Source organism: Sphaerodactylus townsendi, linkage group LG07 (genome assembly GCF_021028975.2).
Source record: "Sphaerodactylus townsendi isolate TG3544 linkage group LG07, MPM_Stown_v2.3, whole genome shotgun sequence".
Taxonomy (NCBI): Eukaryota; Metazoa; Chordata; class Lepidosauria; order Squamata; family Sphaerodactylidae; genus Sphaerodactylus; species Sphaerodactylus townsendi.
The window spans coordinates 101,326,846-101,349,450 of NC_059431.1; the positions used below are offsets into that span (position 1 = coordinate 101,326,846).

A 22,605-nucleotide genomic window follows, 5' to 3' on the forward strand; every position below is an offset into this window, starting at 1 on the left:
CCAGAGATTTAGCCTGGGACCTTCTACATGAAAAGTTCCACCACTCAGCCACGGCCCCTTCCCCATTTCTCCTGCTGCAATCAAATGCCCACCTGGTTTCTAACAGCTAGGATTCTTCATTAATACTTTGGCACTGGACTTCTGGTAGTGACTGTACATACAGTTGCTGGGTATTATGGACAGTTTGCGTACCACCCTCCCTGTAATGTGACAGACTCCTTACAAAGGCTGTCTCACATATGTGCCTTTCCCCAGCAATTCTTGCAACAGATACTCTCAAAATCTTGAGTACTACAATAATTCTGTACATGGAAACTTCCTGATCTGAACCGTTGTAGCTATGTCGCTAATGGGCATTAGCCACACAAAACATACTGCACATTCCTACCAAGCAGAGGTAAGATGCTGAGGGTGTCACACTGTAATGTGGGTGAGAAAAACCAGATTTTGGCCCTTTCTCTGTGGTGACATCTTTCTCCACTCTAATTTTGCAGTTCAAGGGTCTCCTAGAACCATTGTTGATACTTGATGCTCTGGTGAGATTGGTGGCTAGGAGTACTTTCCCCCGGTTTCTGTGAACCATTAGTATTTTAATGTATCAATTTTTATGACCTGGATCACAAACAGAACAAAATTTGGGGAAGAGATCTTCGCTCATTAAGTTACAACTTAAGGGGTAGCCATAGAAAATGGTAGAAATCACTTGGAGCAAGAGTTTGTAAAAAAAAATATTTGCACTAACTTCCCCTTTCCCTTGTAGTTCTTCTGGTCCTTTATCCCTGTTGCCCCTGCCCTAGAAGGCTGCTAGTGGCCAGAAGCAAGCCTGACCAAGTGTTTGAAACTTTACCAGAGTCTCAAAGACTGCTTGGTCCAGACACTTCATTCGCAATGGTAATGGGTGTCATTTCCCACAATGCTGCCAAATTACAGGAGGGAGCAATTGGTGAGCTGATACCTATTATTTGTATCACCAAGCTGAGAGATCTCTGCAGCACCTGCTGGTAGAGCCATGAGAGCTGCTCAGCTTGGCTTGCTCTGGATCTGTTTTCATTTCCTGGTCCATTCCTGAGCCTATCAGTTAGGGAAATATGAAACATCTGTATGATTCAAAATAGAATTATGCACTTCTAAGCCCATTGAAGTCAGCGGGTAACTCTTTGGTCCCTTCCGCAAACGCAGAATAATGCACTTTCAATCCTTTCACAATTGTTTGCAAGTGGATTTTGCTATTCCGCACAGTAAAATCCAGTTGCATTGAAAGTGGATGTGCGGAAGAGGCCTTTAGGTTTACACCACGCCTAGGCACTGCCACCAAGTCAAGCCAATCTTTTACTGTCACTCCGTTTTTGTATCTGCCCACTCTCCCCCATTGCTACCTGGATTAGAAACATAGAACTCGAAGGGGCCTCAAAGACCATCCAATCCAACCCCTTGCACAATGCAGGAAATTCACAACTATATCAGCCGGTATAATACCATAGAGTCCACCCTCCAAAGCTGCCGTTTCTTCAGGGGATCAGTTGTAATTCCTGGAGATCTCCAAGCTCCACTAGGAATCTAGCAACACTCATCCTGAGTATTGTCCACTGAGCCAATAGCTCTAAGGCCCCTTCCGCACATGCAGAATAATCCACTTCCAATCCACTTTGAAGCTGGATTTTACTGTGTGGAACAGCAAAATCCACCTTCAAACAATTGTGAAAGTGGATTGAATATGCATTATTCTGCATGTGTGGAAGGGGCCTAAATAACAATTAACCGTAAATCCTGTCCTTTTTGTGGAAAGCATATTAAAAGTATTTTCTAGGGTCATCAAACATAGGACAAACGAGATCACTGTTATTTCTTTGTATCTTGGTGGCTGACAAAGGCCCATTAGTTTAAGGTAGGTTGTATGATGCAATATTCTTTTTTAAAAAAAATTAGCATCCTTAATGAAGTACTAAGCTGTGCATCTTACAAAAGCCCGGTTGTATCGAACTATCGTTTTCCCAAGTATTTCATCTTCTTAATCTATGCCTCCCCACCCCCTCAAAAAAAGAAGAAGCACTCACAACTCCCCTGGGTGGCTGGTGCATAGTATTTCTTTTGACTGGGCTGATCATTAAACAGTGCTGTCAAGAAGTATATCTGATGGGTGCGGGAGTATCTGGAGGAAATCAGGAGGCGCTCATGCGGCGTTCATTCATCTCGTTTAGTTTCACTGTACTACCGCACCATTTGTCTGTCCGAAGCCTGTGATGCTAATAGCGGGGCTGGTGGCTTTCCTCTTCGCTCTCTTTCCACCCCCTTCTGTTCCTGGCTGGCTTATCTCCCTCCATCTTCTGCCCTCCCTCCTTTTGCATGGCTGATGGATATGCAGAGTATGTGGGATGAAGCAAGCAATACTGTCACCGAACTGATGGTATTCAGTGACTCCTCTAGCTCTTGGCTGGTCTCTATTGCAGGAACTTGACACCCTGACCGCTGAGGCATAAAAAACAGAGAATTGGAAGCCTCAGCCTGTCAGGCACTGGAGTGTCCCCCAGAGAGGCCTGGAGATGTGTGTGTGTGTGTGTGTGTGTGTGTGTGTGCCTGTATAGAGGGAGGGGGTAGCAGGGAAAAGAGGAGGTTTGAAGATTCGGCACTGAAATGTCAGCTTGCCTCCACTGATACTTGTGCCGGGGTGTTGATTATTGTTGGGGAAAGTGCAGCCTCCTGCTTAACAACACATCCAGGCAAGGAAATGCCAGTGCAGGCTATTTTTTTGATTAGCAAGCTGCAAGAACATGAAGGAGGTTTACTGGAGCCAGGAGAAAGGAGATTCCGATGAAACTCTGAGTGAACTGACTCTTCCCTTGTGGGGAGGTTGACTCCTCCAAGAAACTTCCTGTGAGATAACAGAGATGGGCAACCAATGGGCAGGGTCCTCGAGGAATGCAGCTGAACTTTTCATATTAATAAAAATAACATTTTTTAATTACTTTCCTCTCATGGGACCCTAGGCAAGTTCTTACTGCATTCCTTGTTTTCATATCCTGAGTTTACTTAAACTAGGGATACAAGTAATGTCACACATTGGCCCTTTCCACACAAATCATTGAATTTATTTATTTTTATTTATTTATTATTTAGACTTTTATACCGCCCTATCCCCGAGGGGCTCCGGGCGGTGTACAACATAGAATCTCTGTACAGATATAAATATAATTAAAACCTTTTAAAAACAGCAGTAAAAATAACAAGAGGCGTCCGACAAACCCTAATTTTAAATCCTCCCCAGGAGGGAGGGAGCGGCGAGTCCCATTTGATGGGAAAAGCCTAGATATTAAGAGCTAAAAGGGGGGGCACCTTCAGCGGCTGGTCCCTCCAAAGGCCCGGCGGAACAACTCCGTCTTACAGGCCCTGCGGAACTCGCCAAGGTCCCGCAGGGCCCGGACAGCTGGGGGAAGAGTGTTCCACCAGGCCGGGGACAGAGCTGTAAAGGCCCTGGCCCGTGTGGAGGCCAGCCGCATCATTGAGGGGCCAGGGACCACCAGTAGATTGGCCTCAACCGAGCGGAGAGGCCATGTAGGGACATATTGAAAATATTTATAAAACATATTGAAAACATTTATAAAACGTTTTCAATCCCCCCCCCCCCATTTGTTCACACTCACCCCCTTGAAACAATTCCCGGCTGCGGTTATGTGGTCATTCTGGGGTGTTTTTTTTACAACTCTGTAAAACATGGGGTGAAACTTCAAAAACCTGTGCTGTGATTCCCTGGGGTTATATCTTTGAAGCTACAGAGACCTGACCCCGCCCCCCCCCCCCAATAATTTTTAAAAACTGACAAAAATACGCTGGCACTGATGAAATGTCGTAAAGTCCTATGCCCAGCAAGTAAAAACGTTTCAAAACGTTTTCAGAAAATGAAACAGGATACAACAAATAAAACAGTTTAAAAGTGGAAATAAAACTTTTTGGGCTGAAAGCTATACGGAACTAGGCCTATTTCACATGGGCCAATAACAGCACCTCAGAGACACTAAAAACACCGTCCCTGGGGCACTATTAGCACAGCTGCCACCTCCGCAGGGAGGCAGCACTATGCTATTTCCCTCCAACCAGCGGGAAAATGCTGCTTTCGTAACTCGCTCAATGAGTAAATTATTTCGAAAGCGGCATCTTCCCGCTGGGGCCATGCAAAGGGCACCAGTGTGAGTATGCTACTTTTAGGTGCTGCCTATTTTTGATCCTTATCTTTGCTCGCTGCGACACTCCCCAGGGATGAAGGGACACGCCCACATGGCCCTCTAACCCTCAGGGTCGGAGTCCCACGAGGGCATGTCCCTTCCTCCCTGTGGAGCATCACAGCGAGCAAAGGTAAGGAAAACAAACAAACCGAAGGCGGCTCTGTGCAGAGCTGCCTCTGCGGCCCACGGCGGCTTTAGGGCTGCCAGCACGGGACTGTGTGAGCGGTCCCGAGGCTCCCCCTGCATAAATTAGGCTGGTGGCCAGCCGCTTCTTCCGCCCATGCTGAACAGGCCCTTGTCAGGGGAAATGTTTTATTTCCTGCCTCAAAATGTTTTACTTTGGTTGCGCGGAAAGGGCCATTTAACTTGTTCATTCATGTGCCAGGCTAGCAGAAGAGTCAGGAACAACAAAACTGGCTCTATATTTCCACAAGCTCTCTCCACATGTTGTACTAGTTCTACCTAGATATTATGAATTTGGTGCCTGTGTATGTTTGAGGCAGAGAGGCTGTGAATTTAAGAATTATATGCCTTAAAAGTATTGAACTAACATTTATTTCTATTTTTGTTGCACCTGTAGAACATGATTCTTCACAATGAATAGAATAATAGCAAATATTTGAACATATATATTGGGGGGATGCAAAATATTATGCAGCACATAATCATTTACTACCTTGTACTGTAACAACTGATTCTGTATAAAATGTGTGTCCTCCCTCTATTTTTTCCTAAATAATACATTCAAAATGCTGTAATTATAATGGCAGAAAGAGCTCCAACCTATTGCCCAGATACATCTCCTGAAGCACTGTGGTTCGTTCTGCACAGCTGAAATAAGACATCCTGAGGACGCAAAAAAAAAGGCATCTGGGAAGGCACTCTGCACCGTCTTTTCCCCAAGGCATCCTTAGGATACCTTATTTCTGCTCAATATGTCTTTTTTTTAAAAAAAAAAACTTCGAAGCTCACCCTTTCCCCCTAAGCCACCTGCAAGATGTCCATGCTTGGCTGTGCAGAATGGAGAGTTCGGGAGACATCTTATGTTTTCCACTTGAACGTTTTACTCTCTGGTCTGTTTCACCCTCAGCTTGCGCTTGACATTTTGTTTGCAGCTGAAGGGATTCTCCCTGACGCCATTTGCTAACGGTTGACCCAGGACATTCCTTCCTTCCTTCCTTCCTTCCTTCCTTCCTTCCTTCCTTCCTTCCTTCCTTCCTTCCTTCCTTCCTTCCTTCCTTCCTTCCTTCCTTCCTTCCTTCCTTCCTTCCTTCCTTCCTTCCTTCCTTCCTTCCTTCCTTCCTTCCTTTCAGATTTACTATATCGCTCACCCCCGAAGGGCTCTGGGTGGTGTACAACCTAATAGCCTCTCTTTTCCTCTGATGCTTTTGCTGTCTGGAAAGCACCCAGAAGCCGCCTCTTTTTAAGACGTCCCCCTAAAGTTTTAGTTTGGATGTGTGGAGTGAAAAGAGGCACTTGCCTCTTTTTAAGATGTCCCACAGATATCTTTTTTGTGCTGTGTGGAATGGGAATTTGTAAGATGTGAAATTAGGGTATAAAACCTATGGTCTAACTGAATTAATAATTTCAGTTAATTGTAACAACAATAACAATACTGCGGGCATCCCAATGGTAATTGGCATCCTGGGCCCCATTCCAAAAACACGAGGGTGGCTCTTGAAACATCTTCAAATCAACAAAATCAACCTCTGACAGATTCAGAAGGCTGGGATCCACACGAATACTACACCAATACATTACAACGCCCTATGCCTCTGGGTGATGCTTGACTTGTAATGAAAAGCAAACAACCAGCTAAAGAACTGGCAGCTGTGATATTAAACAAAATTAAATCTATGCCAATAAAGGCTTGCTAATTAAAAAAAACAAAATTAAATAATAATAACAATAACAATAAAGAAAACTCTGTAGATGTCTGAGAGGTTGTGCAGTTGAGGTAGAAATTCCGTGAAATGTTTCTGTATGCCAAACAATTCCTACATACTAAACACTGCAAGGAAGCACTCTTCCCTGAAGACTCTGGGGAGGAAGAGAAGCGTGTCACTCATCCGTACAGTTACTACATATCTTGCTGTCCCACGGGCCTTGCTACCAAAGACCTGCCAGTAGGACAGAGTCTGTGTTAAGGGGTCTGAGGGAGTCACTTCTGGTCTCTGATGAGGCAGGAACCACTAGCAATATGGAAGCCCTAGGGAAAAGGAAGTGGAGCTTGGGTTGAGCAGGCAAGCTCTGCTGCAAAGGAAGGGAGTCAGATGTGTGGTTTTTGCTAACTGAACCATTTCTAAGACTGAAGTTGAGTTACAAATTTGGTTCTGTCTGGGGACATGCCACAGTTTTCTTTAGAGGTTCACTGTCATTCATGCCTCACTGTTTGAAAAACAAGTAAGCTGGTGTTTTTATGCATGGCGCTGGTAATGCAGTTGTGGTTTTTAGCCATACTAGCAACCTCATAACCCAACATTTTTTGGGAAAAATTAGTCTCGTTGTTGTGGGAAACACAGGAATCAATTCAAATATAATGTATATGCTCAGAGGAAAACCTGCCCTCACCCTGAACACATGAAGCAGGAACAATCTTTTCTTTCTGCAATGGTTTAGTTTTCTAATGGGGTTGTACTGGATCAGCTATCATGCAGGAAGTTGTTAGCTATGTGAACATCACAGCAATCTACATCAAAAATTAGGGTTGTTTTCTTTTGTCTTTTCCTGTGAGTTATGCATGGAGTAGAGCAGGGGTGTCCAACTCTGGCGCTTCAGATGTTCATGGACTACAATTCCCATCAGCCCCTGCTGGCACTATTTTCTTTTCGATTTAACCTACCTCATAAGGTCTTTGTGAGAGTGAAGTGGAGAAAAATGAGAATCATGTCTGCCACCCTCAGCTCCTTGGAGGAAGGGCAGGACAAAAATGAAAGAGAAAGAATTGACTGCTGATATATTTTCCAGCTGTCATGTGTGAGCCAGTGAAAGCGACTGGGTACCTATGGTGAGACAGTGTGGAGACACTGCCTCAGGGAAATGACTCTGTGCTTAATCTGGCATCAGTGGAAGTCCTCAGCATCGTTTCTATGTTTACAACTGCCCTTTCCACATAACACAAATAAAACGTCTTGAGGACGTAAATAGAAGCGTTTTGAGGAGGAGTTCTGCACAGCTTTCCTCCTCCAAAACATCTTTAGGATGTTTTATTTCAGCTCAACCCATTTTATTTTGGAACTGCTAAACTTGCAATCTTCCCCCCATCCCCCCAAGACAGATTCAAGATGTCCCCTGTCACTGCATGGAGGCCATACAGGAGGCCATTTCCTGTATGGAGGAAATCCTGGTGGGCCAATGGCTTGAGGGAGGGCATCCCCTCGGCTGCCTGAACCTTGCAATCAATCCCCCCTGCCAGGGCCACTTGGGCCCATCTCCTTCAAAGTGCTATGAAATCAAAATCAGCATAATTCCAAGACTCGTTTATTCATTGCTTGCTTGTAAAACACAGGACAGCAGTCTTCAGTCCGTTGTTTAGTTGTGATTCAGGTTAAAAAGAGTACTACACTGAAAAACCCATTGTCCAACAGTCAAATGGTCCACAATTTTATTTTTGGAACATAAGTGCCAGATCTTTAAAATGGCTTTCTTTGAGCAGTTATTGTTGCAACTTGCAAGTAACTTGAAAGCCAAGTTAGACAGATAAAACTACACTTTGGTTGATTCCCCACGGTCAATTAATCAAGGTTTCAGCAAGAACTCCCCACTGCTTAGCCGCCGAACATGGATTCAACCCGGTTCCTCCTCTCCGCATTATCACGTGTTTTTAAAGAACCTGCATGGAAGTGCACCTTTTTAAAAAACTCGTGCCAAAGCCAGATCGGTGGGGAGGATTAGGGGACAGAATCTAGGTTTATTTTCCCACCGTAGGAAGTGACGTGAAGCCTTCCAGCCAATCAGAGCATAGTGGGTTGTGCGCAATGTGCGCACAGCCCTTTTTTTTGTTCCGCACCATTGAAACGTGGCTGCATGGAATGTGATTTCTGTGCCAACTGGAAACTAAAATTAGACTTTTGTGCCAGAGCAGCTGCGTGGGTAAAGAGTGCTGAAAAAGTCAAAGTCGTGTATAAACATAGCTTAGCGCGAAAAAAAGTGTTGGGGAAATTCTATCTACGCATGTGTGTGGTGACGTAGCTACACACAAAAAAAGTTTTTAAAAAATTCCCGACCCAGCACAACAGAACAGCCGATCAGGACGAGGAAGAACAGAGCCGCTGAGCAGATTGCGCGTTCGTGGGGATTGCTGCACTGTTTGAAACCGTGATAGACATCATCAGACACACGCTGCAGTGGGGAGGGTGAAACCGCAATGAAAAGACTCTGTTTCTTTTGAATCATGGTTGTATCCAGCTTTAATTTCTCAGTGGGGAAATGGCTTTTGCTTCAAGTTGTTTTCCTTTGCAAATATATCAAGAATGTAACATTTAAAATTTCTTTTTCTCTAAATAATGCTGTGACTTCCTTTTCTCTTTCATTCAGGGAGTGAATTTTCTGGAAGTCCATACAGCCACCCGCAGTATTCAACATACAATGATTCCTGGAGATTTCCCAATCCTGGATTGCTAGGTATGTTTTTTCCCCCTTATAACTTGAACATTGTAGTCCAAAAGACAGGAGGGCAACCTCAGGACTGTAGCTGTAAGTAGGAAAGATGGATAAGGTAGGAGATACATATCCTACAATATATACCAACCAAGCGCCAAATGAAAAGAATATCAATGCAAATGCTAGAACATCTAACCTAATGCCACTTTGCAGTGCAATTCAGAACAGAGTTACTTCAATCAGTGGGCTTTGACTGGAGTAACTCTGTTCTGGATTGTACTGCTAGTCAATTTAGTAAGAAAAGAACACATAGCTTAATTCAAGCTTTTTCATCAAAACCATAACCAAGAAAATGAAAAAAGCAGCACCGAGGTAAGATGTATATCCACCAGCCAAGGGTTGATGAATGGACAAAAAATTTCATAATAGGGTGAGTCATGACTACAGTTTAGGGTTTTATATACCCACCATGTTTTCAGAAAAAAATTGCTGTATAGAACTGACATTAAGTACTAGGTGAGCAACCATTTGACAGTGCCTACAATCTGAACATTTTAGTCTTCCCTTGTTTTCACCTGAGCTTGAGCATTGAAGGTACTGGTGCAAATGGAATACTACAAAGCATAATACTATGGCAGAGCATTTACCATTATGTTTGAGACCTTTAGGTTGCCTCCAGGAAACCCTGTTGTACAACTTTTGGTACAGCCTTGTGCTTGGTGATCAACTATACTGTAAACTTGCTGTGTTAAACTCCTATATATCAGAGTATCTGGATTGGAACTGTAAGGAACCTACAACCTATTCTATGGCCGTTTCCCCACTTTGAAAAGAAAAGCGAGGCTTACCGGGCTTCGTTAACCGCGGGTGTTTCTGAGCACGTAGTCATGCTCCCCACTGTTTTGCAAAAGGCACCATTCTGAACAGGGGCAGAAATGACGCGTGCTGAAGGGTCACGAGGGCGGCAGAATCGGGGCAGCTGCGTTGTCGCTGCTCCGGTAGTGGGGAGTGCCGCTGGACTTGGAGTGAGTAGCGCGCAACAAAAGGCGAGTGGGGAAACAGCCTGTTTAAATTCTTCAGAAGTCTTTCTAATTCCAATAGGTTTTAAGCGAGCATGTTTAGGATCACAGTGTTAGTGTGTTATATTTCTGTAGGACTGAAGACATGATAGTTTTTTGCAGAGTTGTTAAAAAATTGGTAGAGGGGTATGTACAGTGGTGGGATTCAAATAATTTAATAACCGGTTTCGGTCATGGAATGCAAATAATTTAGCAATTGGTTGTTTACAAGCATCATTTTAACAACCGGTTCTGCCGAAGTGGTGCAAACCTGCTGAATCCTACCACTGGGTATGTACACATGATGTGTTCATCCCTTCAGTTTTCATTCAATACACACTACAATACCCCCCAAAAAGCAAAAAAAACCACGAAGCAGAGCAAAACATTGCAAAAATCTGTTTGAATACAAGTGACACAGGCAGAGACTAAATGTGACCTGTATGTAAGCAAAGCATTTCTCAACCCCCTTGAAATTATCTGCTGTCTACAGAATTTGCTATTTGTTAGGGTCATTATTTTGCTTTCCAATTGCCTGCTATCGAAGAATAGTGGGGGTGGGTGTCTTGGAAAGTAGCCGAGAAGCAGACAGTTTTCTGGAACTGTGGACATATTTCTCCATGTTGTATCCTGTAAACGTTCTCACTGCATATCACAACATTCATGATGCTATTAAAGAAACCAGTTCAGCACTTATACTACTAAACCAAGTGTTATTGTCCTAGAGGTGCTCCCTCCTCCACTGTTCTGCCTGGTTCATTTTGATTTTTTTTCCTAAACCTTGCTTTGCATAACATCAGTATAACACAACCCTTGAAAATCCCCAAATCCCTGAAATTTTTTGCTGGCTCCACGTTTTGCTGTATGTTAGGCATCATGCTCCAGCAAAAACATTTTTATAGTAAGGTAGGATCCCATTGGTTCCAGAAGTCTCTTTGCAATCTCTTCATGCAGCAAATCCCAGGGTAATTACATTCCCACCTCCCACTTCAAAAAAGGAGAATAAGCAGCATCCATTTTATACCACTGTCAAAATCTGGCCCAGGCTGACCTTACATGTGTGTAGCACATGGTGATTAGAATTCTCCTGCATAATCTATGTGGATGAGGTAAGTAAAATACCAATTAATTGTCACCTCTCTCGCAGAGAGATATTGCACCTTAGAGACTTTCAGATTTATGGATGAAAAGGTTGTTATGAGCGACCTCTAGCAGAGAAATAATTTTGAATTTTTGTCATTTAAAAAAAAACCAGTTTCTTTGTTTTAAGTAATTGAGTCCCTAAGTAATTGAGTCACCTCAGCTTTTTAGCCATCGCATTTCTTGCCTTTAAACTAATCCTTTGGGAGCAACTGATGGTTCTAGTGTCCTGCATCACGCTGATTTTTATAGCACAAAATGGTCATTTACTATGGCTTCCATTCTGTTGTTGTTTCCAGCCAAAAGCAGGAATGGTTTTCTGTTTCCTTTCTATTTGATGTCAGCTGCAGTTAGGTGCATTTGTTATTATTTGTTGCATTTTAATCCCAACTTTCCTCCAAAGAGCTCAGAGTAGCATATATGATCGTTCTATTCTCCATTTTATCCTCACAACAGTCCTGCGAGGAATGTTGGGCTGAGGGAGAATGACTGACTTAAGGTCACCCAGCGAACCTCTAGGGCAGGCATAGAATATGAACCTTCCCCACCCCAGTCCAGCGGCATAGTGCCCATGGGGCAGTGGGGGCACTACGGCCTGGGCGCATGCTGGTGCAGGGCGGGGCTGGTGCGTGGTGAGGGTGTTCCAGGGGCATTCCGGGGCAGGGCGGGCAGCACCATGGCAGGGGCGCAGGCCGCGCATGATCTCCAGGTGCAATTCCCCCTTGCTCCGCCCCTGCCCCAGTCTAACCACCACAAATTACTGCCCTTCAATGCTACACAATTCATGCCCCAAATAGAGCAGATGGCAGTGTCAAATCAATCTGTACAGGTGTGAAACACATGAAAGACCATTCCTAGCTTCCAATGTGTGGTTTCCCAAATGCATGCATGTCAATCTATTTCTTTTCACTTAATTAGAAAGCACAATGAATTATGGCCTTATCCACACACGCAGCCAAGGTGGTAGAATCCACTGTACCGCTTCAAACTATAGGCAAGGTGTACATCCGAAACATTTTCAATGCAAGTTTAAAATGTGAAATGTAAAATATCCATGCAATTTAAAAGCTAGCCCATCAGGGCAAAAGGTTGAAGTTCAGTGTATTATCTGCAATTCTAGTTATCGATTTGTGGGAATATTTTATTTACCCATATAAGTCAATACACTGCAGTTGAAGGAAAGGGGTTTTTTTTAAATGTAAGAGTACATTAAAATGTCTTCTGCCACCTGCAGTCTAAAGTAGTATATAGTACATTCAGGAACCCCAAGGTGCTACCATCCAATTCCCACCACATTCTGTTGCACACGTAGACGAAGCTTGAATGTGTAAAGTGACTCTGTTGGTGAGCATTATACATCAAGAGATACATGCAGCTTGAAAACCTCAATCGCCTAACCCTGTTATCACTTGATGAATTAGTCATCAAGCGATGCAAGTGGAAACTGATCCTTAGGCGTGCAATGCCATTTACCAGATGGATTTGTCTATATAATCCCCACTATAACAGGTCAGCACTGTTGCAATCCTGTGCCGAGGTCTGCAGCGTAGGTATGCAAGAGAAATTACTCCCACATACTCCTTTCCCATTCACTTTCAGTCCTCAGTTTCCTCCTTCACAAACACAATTGTGCCCACAGCGCTGTTGCTTCCACATGGCTGCAGCACGTGTGTGAACGTTATGCCCACGTTGGGGGAGCAGACTGAATGAGCCTTTCCCTCCAAATTTCAGCCTTTCTCCTGAAAGGGTACCAACTGAGTAGGATGGATTCAGATAACTGGTTCAACACACACAGCTGTGTATTGGATGCCCTAATGTACCCCAGGCATTTGGGAACACACTACAGGGAAGAGGATCTCATGTTAGGTAGTTCTCATGTTAGGTAGTTAAAAACTTGCTGCTTCTCAAAAGAAGAATTTCAAGCCAATGATAATATTCTCATGTCAAAGTGTGGTGGATCAGTGCTTGCAAAGGAGAAGAAGAAGAGTTGGATCTATATCCCCCCTTTCTCTCCTGTAAGGAGACTCAAGGGGGTTTACAAACTCCTTTCCCTTCTCCCCTCACAACACACACCCTGTGAGGTGGGTGGGGCTGAGAGAGCTCCGAAAAGCTTTGACTAGCTCAAGGTCACCCAGCTAGCGTGTGTTGGAGTGCACAAGCTAATCTGAATTCCCCAGATAAGCCTCCACAGCTCACGCAGCAGAGCAGGGAATCAAACCCGGTTCCTCCAGATTAGAGTACACCTGCTCTTAACCACTACACCCACTGCTGGAAGGGTTCTGACTTTTGCTCAGCTATGAGGTTTGATGGATAGCATGGAGTAAGTCACCATCTCTGAACTAACTTTCTTCAGAGAGTTATTGTGAAGGTTTTCATTAACTGTTCTATTTAGATATTTATATCTTGTTTTTTTCTCTCCAGCGATGGCCTAAAGCTGTTTGCAACATTGTCTGACCTGCCTCCATTTTATTCTCACAACAGTGACCCCATAAAGAAGTTTAGGCTGAGAAAGAGACTGGGCCAAATTCACCTCATAGGCTTCCGTGATAGAGTGGGGATTTGAACCCGAGACTCACAGATTCCAATCCAACACTATCACTGACACAGAAAAGGAGAGAAAAAAAGAGGTAACCTTGGCCTCAATCCCCAAAAGATTACTGTTTAAACTTTGAGCAGTTAATTTTAATTTATATTGCTTTTTCCCCACTATAAGGGGAAATGAGGTTGTAAAATGAACAAGATATAATCATTATTGAATGAAACAAAAATAGGGTGAACAAAAATCAAACCAACCATTAAAAAAAGAAATCCAAATAATTGCATTAAATCTTTTTTTCCACCATGTGGGAAATTTAATTTAAAAGATTTTTTCCCCCAACGCCAAAGAAATCTCTTTAAGGCAAGTTCTTTATCCACTTTTTCTGATTTTATACATCTTCTTTCCTTATGGGCTTAGCCTTGTCTTTAATGTGTGTAATAGTTGATATCTGCTATTGTCCACACATTTGTTTTTCCCTTAGGAGTATTTATTCCATAGCTCAGAGGTGCCTTGATGCATCTCCCTGTGTTCCGACAACTTTGCTAACGGGCTTGATAGATGCCGATATCTCTGTTCACCCCACAGTCTGTTCTGTGCTCCATACAAGAGGGCTACAATAATAGCAAGGACAGATCAAATTTATAGCTACCCATCTATACTTTTGGAGATGTATTTGCATACTTTACAATTTGGAATTTCATCCGATAAGCACATCATTTATAAGGACATCTGTGGACAACAGAAACCATGTTCACCAATGTCAGTAATCTTAGCATTATGATATTTTTGTGCTCTTGAAGGCCTTATTGTAACCCATCACTGTGGTTTATGAGGGCCTTCCTGGGGCTTTGTAAATGGCCTGACTGGCATCTGCCATGCGTCATGACTTACAGGCTCATCCATTTCAGATTCCAATAAGAAAAGGCTTAGTTGTGTTGTTGCTGCAGCTAAAAAGGATTTGCTCTGCACTTTGACTCCTGTTTCAAACTGAAACATGTTGAAGTTAGCCTTAAAATTATTCCCTCTGCTTTTTACTGAAATTATGCATGCAGTTTCATCTTTGGTTTCTTCATGTGTTTAGCTTCCAGTTCTGTTTTGTCATCTGGATCATAACTTCTTTCAGGTATGGGGTTGGATCCAGTTTACATTTCTTAGCACCAGAATGGAACCTTCTCCCCCCCCTCCCTCTGCAGCCCACGTTACCCAAACTGGACCAAGAGAGGGAGAATTAGTTGTTAAAGGATCTCCAGAGGCATGAACTACCCAGCAAGGTGTAGTGGTTAAGAGCAGGTGCACTTTAATCTGGAGAACCAGATTTGATTCCCCGCTTTGCCACTTTAGCTGCCGAGGCTTATCTGGTGAACTAGATTAGCTTGTGTACTCCAACACGTGCCAGCTGGGTGACTTTGGGCTAGTCACAGTTCTTTGGAGCTCTCTCAGCCCCATCCAACTCACAGGGTGTTTGTTGGGGGGGGGGAGTGAAAGGAGATTGTAAGCCCCTTTGAGTCACCTTACAGGAGAGAAAGGGGGATATAAATCTAAACTCTTCTTCTACGTATAGGGAGATTTTATTCTAGAGCAGTATTTCTAAAGGAAAAGGGACAGAGACCAACCGATATAATGAATGTTTTATTTACTAACAATTAAACATACACCAGTTGGAACAAACCCAAGCAACAAATCCTTAGGACCACAAATAAATCATCTACTCCTTCCCAATACACACGAATGATCTTTTTTTCCAGAAGTGTTTTCAAAATGTTTCCTGGTTGCTGTGTGGAGATCAAGAAACGTTTTATTTCTTCTGTGCGATTTTGAAGCTCTCAGCTTTTGTTTCTCCGCTGCTTGCTGTGCATCATTTTCTGTCACTTCTCAATGCTGTCCACCATTTGCTGAAGGGTCGTACTGACATTTTCTTATATCTAGCATTGTGGCTGCCCGCCATTTCTGTCATTGCTATGCACTCATAAAGTCGATATTGCCTGCCAATTATGCAAGCATGAAGTTTTTCCATTCCTTTTTCAGTTTTCTGTGAGGTGTCTTGGAAGCTTCGTAGACACAACATAAGAATAGGCGAGGCTACCCAGATTTCAAGTCTCTGTAGCTTCAAAGATACTACATCTTAAAAAGAAAAGAATTGGTTTTGCCTGGAATGATTTATTTTTCCACCTTATGCAGACAAAAAACCCAAAATGGTTCTTTTCAAAACGTGCGTACCATGTTTAAAAGTTCAGTGCAGAAAAAGCCACACATACACACTACGAAACAAGGAGAGGGAAGGGAGGACATTCGAATGAGCAACAGTATCTGATCAAAGGGGTAGAAGGTGGAGGATTGTAGAGAGTCCCTGCAGCAGAGGTCCAAGGCAGCAGAATGCCAAGAAGGGGGTTGGAGCATTATCCAGATCAGGGGTCTGCAACCTGCAGCTCTCCAGATGTTCATGGACTACAAATCCCATCAGCCCCTGACAACATGGCCAATTGGCCATGATGGGATTTGTAGTCCATGAACATCTGGAGAGCTGCAGGTTGCAGACCCCTGATCTAGATGGAGGGAAGACCTGACACATTTTCCACCAACTTGGGATGGTCTTTTGGGGGGGAAAGGTCACAAAGGTAGACATAAGACCCCATTTTCTCAGGGCCAGGATTGGTCTAAGAGGTGAGATTTGAATTCTCCTGGGCAGTTTGAAGGTGAGCGCTGTTAAAATCTGCCAGGACGATTAAGAGAAAAAATATCCAGCATTTCAAGGAGGAGTGATTGTTGGATATTGATCAAGGACCAGGAGTGAATAATGGGTTTGATAGTTCACCCTGGGTGTAGAGGATGATAGGCTGTTTTTATCAATGCCTGGATTGGATTAGCAATTGCCCAACTGTCTATAGCTGGGACGGTTCATATTGCCTTGATAAAGTATCCCTTGGAGCAAGGGGCATGATTAAATTCGGCACACCTTGAAGCTGGGGTAACATAAATGCTCTATGCATTCCTGTGACATCCTGCCTCTGTGTTCGAATTTACCTCAGTTATGGCAGATCAGATGTGTTTTTGAAACTCATTTTTGGGATCCCCACTGCTGCTTAGGCTTTCAAGTGGGTGCCCTTCACAACAACTTAGAAGATTGGGGTTCAGATTTAAGGTGGGGGGACACAAGGGCCTCCCACACTGAGGTCCACTAAATGCTGCTCCTGAGATGGGGAATCCTGAAGAATGGCATAGGTGTGGCATAGAATGACCTTCTGTGTGAAAGGGAAATCAGCAGGAATTGCAGCGTTCAGTCTGGATCTAGCCAACAGTTTTCACTGTATTTTTCAGTAGCTAGGCAGAAATAATAACTAGGACTTCATGTACCTCCAGTCCATAGTTTGACTGGGGAATTTAGGACACAGCTGAGCATTGTGGGGATCTTTGAGACAATTGTGCAGAAGTGTTGAAACAGTAATGGCTGTCATTGTTTCTATGAATATACACGCACGCACCCCAAGAGACCTCAGCCACTGAAACCAGGCAAGCTTGCGTGTTTAAAGTCTACTTAATACAAACACGCTAAAAGTGGATAATAGCAACCCGCACTAATGAAGAAAAATGATTCAATTTCATGCTGGTTTGTTGTAATAACTTCTTTACCATTTTCACTCATTACTTTCGACTTGATGTTGATCAGGGCAGATCTTGTTTGATGCCCTGTTCCCTCTTCTGAACTGATGTGATTTGTGTACATTGTGGGATCTAAGTGAGCCTGACAGGACTCCCTTTTGGATATACCTGGGCTCGTGTGTGTGTGTATCTATGTAGCTGTTGTCATACTGAGTACAGGGTTCATGAGATTGCCAGTATTGGCATGGCTTCATATAAGGTGAAAGGGTTTGGAACCAGTCAATTAGGATTAGAATCAGTACTTCTGTGGATTTCTATGAAAAGATTAGAGAACAAGTATGAGCCAGAAATGACTGTGTCAAGAAATAAATTGATGATAATATGAATTAGAAAGTGGAGGGAAAAATGACAGAAGCATGAACAAGTTTATTCTGGAGGAGGGCGTAATGACAGGAAAGGAAGAGTGAACGTTTTGCGATGGAATATTTTCATTTTTCACTTTAAATACAAGTCTTTTTGATTTCACCACTGAAAAGTGAATTGGGAAAAAAGTCCAACCTAGAAGATATAAAGAATGCTGCCAAGGAGCTATAAAGAAAAATAGGTCTTTAATAGTCAGATGGAGTGGAAAACATGAAGCTGTAAGGAAGGGAAAAGAAGGTCAAGGGAAACTGGTAGCTGATTCAGAAGAGCTTGATTATTTTTTTTTGCCAAACAAAGTGTTTCCTTTTAAACACTAGCTTGCTTTGTTTCTGTTGTTTGTTCTGTTGTTTTTAATATTACTCAGCTTTGATCATTTTACTATTTACAGACTTTGGTTTCTGAAATGTTTTCTCCCACTTGTATGCCTCAGTATAATTCTCTGAAATATTTCTGCTAGTGGAATCTGAGAGAGACAGACCCTGCTTGTAATGATGCAAAATTTTCAGGAATGTTGAAATTGTGGGGGGGAAGTTTACCCATTTTTAAAGAAGAAAAATCACAGAAATTTGGGGAAAATCGAAATATGTACAATACTTATATTTCTATCAAACATTTTAGTGATTAACAGCACAAAACAGACATCATTTATAACTTAGCTTGTAAAATTGTACTATTTGTGATTTTTAGGGAATTTAAAAGTATAACTGTCTTAGTTTTCTATAAGGACGTTAGGAAAATTACCCAGTTTTGGGGAGATAGTTGGGGACAGTAGTACCTCAGCACACATGTCTTAATTTTTGCTATCTCAAAAGTAGGGAGGAAATTTGAAGAGAGAAAATAAGTTCTGTAATAAACAGATCACTTTTCATACATACTTATTAGGCTACCAGCATTGAAAATGCTGAATGTTTTAATTATATATCATCATTAAACTTATTACAGCATATTGTCTGTGTTTTCCATCAAGTCCTTTCTGACGTACAGTGATTCTATGAATTAATGCCCTTGAAAACATCCACAGCCAGGTTTCAAACTGAAGTTGATAGTGACCTTGATGGAGACAGTCCATCTCATGGTGGGTCTTCCCTTTTTCTGCTGCCTTCAACTTTTCCTAGCATTGTTGTCTTTTCCAATGAACCTTGTCTTGTCATATTAACTGCTGTCGAAGTTATTCACCTTCAGATGACAAACATTTTTGAAAATATGTTTGACAAATGGAGACCTGCAAAACTTGGCAGGAGGGGCACCATTTTCCCCTCGGGGGGGGGGGATGCCATCCTTCCCTCACAGGGGAAAATACTATCTCCCCCTCATGGGGGTGGAATTCATCCCTCTTCAGGGAGGGGAAATCCCCTGGTCAGGACTGGCTCTCTGCAGTGGGGATGGCTGCCACTCCAGAAAGCTCAGCCTGGCTGTCCCTGGAGCGGAACTTCTCCTAGCACCCACTTCTGTGGCATCATGGCCAGCCCACTTTTGGCAGTGGCCGCCCTGAAGCAACCTGATGCATTCATCACCGTGCCAATGTAGTCTAGAAGTTGCTCCTAGGGCAGGGGTTGGCAACCTTTAGCACCCAAAAAACCATTTGGTCCCGCCTCCCCAAGCCCTGCCCCCGGCCTCTCCAAGGTCAGCCTTCCAATAGCCATGGCCGAGCGGGGATAGTCGCACAGCTGTCCAATAGCGACAAGCAGAAGTGATCAGCGCACTTGGGGCGGTGAGGGGCTTGGGCGCCTCCTTCCCTACCCCCTCCTTCCTTCCTTCTTCTCTCCGGCGTCCTTTCCTCTCCTTCCCAGGCACCAGACGAGGGAAGGAGGGGAAAGGCAGACTGAAAGAGAGGGAGGAGATGAGCAGGAAAGGAAGGCGTGCTGGCTAGATCTAAGTGCAACTTGCCGTTGTTGGCGTCGTCGCTGTGGAGCCGCAGTACGAGGACGAAAGAGCTGCGTGCGGCTATGGAGCCACGGGTTGCTGACGCCTGTCCTAGGGTCTGCCGCAACCACCATTTTGAAAAAGCATTGTGTTTATGTGTAGACAACATCGTCTCAAAAATCAGGAGGATTCAAACCCCACTTTTTATTTCAATTTTTCTGAAGACAAAGGTGGTCCCCGAAGTCTGAAGAAAAACCTGTTGGGGTTTGTGTGCCCCCTATGTGCAGATATAAGTATTCACAAGCAGGGGGCGCTTTTTGGAATCAGATGCATACCGGTAGATGTTGCGTCAATATTCAAAGGGATTATTTAATGCTGTAAATAGTCACATATACCATTTTACCTTGCATGTTTTGAGTAAAACCTTAGCATAAACTTTTCACTCATTTACTAATTCTTCATACTGTACGTCTCAAGTGAGAGAAAATCTTGCTTTAAGAAGAACTTCCCATATTCCAAAAGGAGGGTTTTTTTCATTTCTCCCCCAAATGTTCCACTTTTTCTGTTTGAAAAAAAAAAGGGTCAAAGAACATTCTCCAGTAAGCATATATCTGTTTATTGTAGGTATTATTAAAGAATGCTTGGAAAGGTGTTAGTTATTTACTCTTGCCCCTAGTCTGGCCAGCAAGACATCTGAGAGGGAGAAAGCCTTTCCTATTTTGAAATATGTGCCAATTGGCTCCCTTTAGTATTCTACAAAAAGTCTTTTTCATCAGTTTTGTGTAGTGGTTCCTCTAGCCTCCTTCCGCATGCTCATCTGTTTGAAATATTGGTTCCTTACACATGTCTTGAACTTTGTGACTTCTCCATGATGTCTGTCACTATGGTATTGATTTCTCCCTGTTTCTCCTCCTTTAAAACTGTCAGTAGAGTCCTCTCTGATACAGAAGGTTTTTGCTGGTTAACAATTTCGTTGCTTCTCCTGTGTGGAGATTTACAATTTTTTTTGTTTGTTTGGAAATAGCTTTTGAAAGAGTATGAGTAATTTTTTTAAAAGAAAAAATAACTGGAGTATACTTTCTCTTATCCAAGGTATTTTAATGTATGCTGTGAAGAAATTGATAAATTGGACCAGAATTGGCTGTAATGCCGATTTCCTTCTTCTAAGGGACAATTTATAACACAAAAGAAACATGGTGCAGCCCTTGAGAGACTGTGAATTTTAGAACATAGCTGGCAGCTGGCATGTACTTCCACAACAAAAACTCCCTGCATGTGGAAAGTAAGGGTGCCAGGGAGAAAGACTCTAGTCAAACTTTCTCAGGGTTAAACAAGACAACATGTTTTTAAATGACATGTTTTTAAACATGTAGCCACAATGAAGTTTTTCAAATGCCTATTTCAAAATCAGGGAGAGCCTGGTTAGGCTTGGAACTGCAGCAGGGGGAAGGGGGGGGGGGGCTGGGGAGGGTTTCTTCCTTCCTTTGCACCATTTCTCCGTGCCTTTTTTCCTCCTGTGCCACAGCTCTGAACCAAATTGGGCTCTTCCTGATTTTTAAAGTGGGGAGTTGGGGCTCTTTAAAATATATAGTGTCTAGCTTGACTCTCAGCCACTGTTTTCTTCAACAGAAAGTAACTTGGTTTTGCTAAAATGACACCATTAGTAATTAGAACATATTTCACATCGTTCCAATACAATGTTCAAAATACATTGCAGAAATGTATGGAGAATGAGAAGAGTCAGGTTTTACATTTAAATGATGTGTGCTTTAGAAGCTATGCACCTAATCCTCTAGTTGAAGCATTTTCCCCGGGTCATTTTTGTAACTTACCTCATAAGCAGCCTTCTAAGGTAGTGATGGCAAACCTTTTAGAGACCGAGTGCCCAAACTGCAACCCAAAACCCACTTATTTATCATAAAGTGCCAATATGGTAATTTAACCTGAATACTGAGGTTTTAGTTTAGATAAAACAACTCATACATTAACATCATTTGTCTTAAAAGGCAGGGCGGGGATTGGAGCGTGGCATCAGGGAGGAGGGATATGGGTGGCAATCCCCCCCAATGACTGAATGGCAGCTGCCGGGACATTTGTTCTGATGACCCCGTGGCAGCTTCGCCTTTGGCTGGAGTGTCGGTGCGCGTGCCCACAGAGAGGGCTCTGAGTGCCGCCTCTGGCAACCGTGCCATAGGTTTGCCACCACTGTTCTAGGGGAACATGAGTTCTGGCTAGCTGGGAATTTCTGGAAGGGTGCATATCCTAACTTTAAACTCATTCATCTCACCTTCCCTTATCTCTTTTCATACCCAGAGCTCTGTTCTCCCATTGACTGTGACTCATTCCAGCCTGTTTATTGTTCAATTAAATGGGTGGGTAGCAGGCTAGACAGAAATCAATGACATATTTAAAAGTATGATTTCAAATTATATGCATTGATTTGGGGAAGTATTTTTAGTGCGAACTATAGCAAACTTGAAAAAAGCATGGTGGAAATGAAATTTAAATTAAAACACAAGAAAGTGAAGTCTAATATTTTAAAGCTGATTCTATATTTATCAGTCATATGCATGACCTAGTATCAAACACAAGCACCCAGATCCAGTAAGGAAGCTCTGTGTGCAGGTGAAGCCTTCTAGCTATGCAGCCGGTGTCAATGTAAGTGTATTTATTGTGGGGTGTATTTGCATCCCACAGAATTGACTGGATGTATCTTTTTATGCAGAAGCAGGAATTGGATTTACATCCTTATACACAACAGCTTTTTCCACACAAAGCATTTAAAACATTTTGAAAAGAATTGTTTTCATTGATTTTGTCCACATAGCTTGGAAAAATAAACCATTTCAGTTGAAAACAGTTCTTTAAACACATACACACAGAGACATGTCTTTGAACCTACAAAGACATGAAATCTGCGAAGCCTTGCTAATTCAGATGTTGTTACTATGTAACAGAATCTACCTCACCCCCCCCAAAAAAAATTTAAGAGGAAAAATGGCACATTTGTGTGGTCAACAGGCAAAAATGAATTTATTATTGTACAGCAATAATGAAAATGGTGGGCATCTGCAAAGCCAGAAAAGAAAATGTTCCCAGGAAACTTCAGCAAATGGCAGACAGCACAGAGGATCACTGAAGCAGCAGAAATGAAAGTGAGAGCTTC

The 22,605-nt window shown here is 43.0% G+C and overlaps 1 protein-coding gene across 2 annotated transcripts in view; it reads left to right on the plus strand.

Annotated features, from left to right (window-relative positions):
- PAX5 (paired box 5) overlaps positions 1-22,605 on the plus strand; it is a 279,887-nt gene that overhangs the window by 254,361 nt on the left and 2,921 nt on the right. For both annotated transcript variants that reach the window (XM_048502545.1, XM_048502546.1), the window contains exon 8: positions 8,754-8,840. In XM_048502545.1, the coding sequence (XP_048358502.1) occupies positions 8,754-8,840 (87 nt within the window). The remainder of the gene's footprint in view (positions 1-8,753; positions 8,841-22,605) is intronic.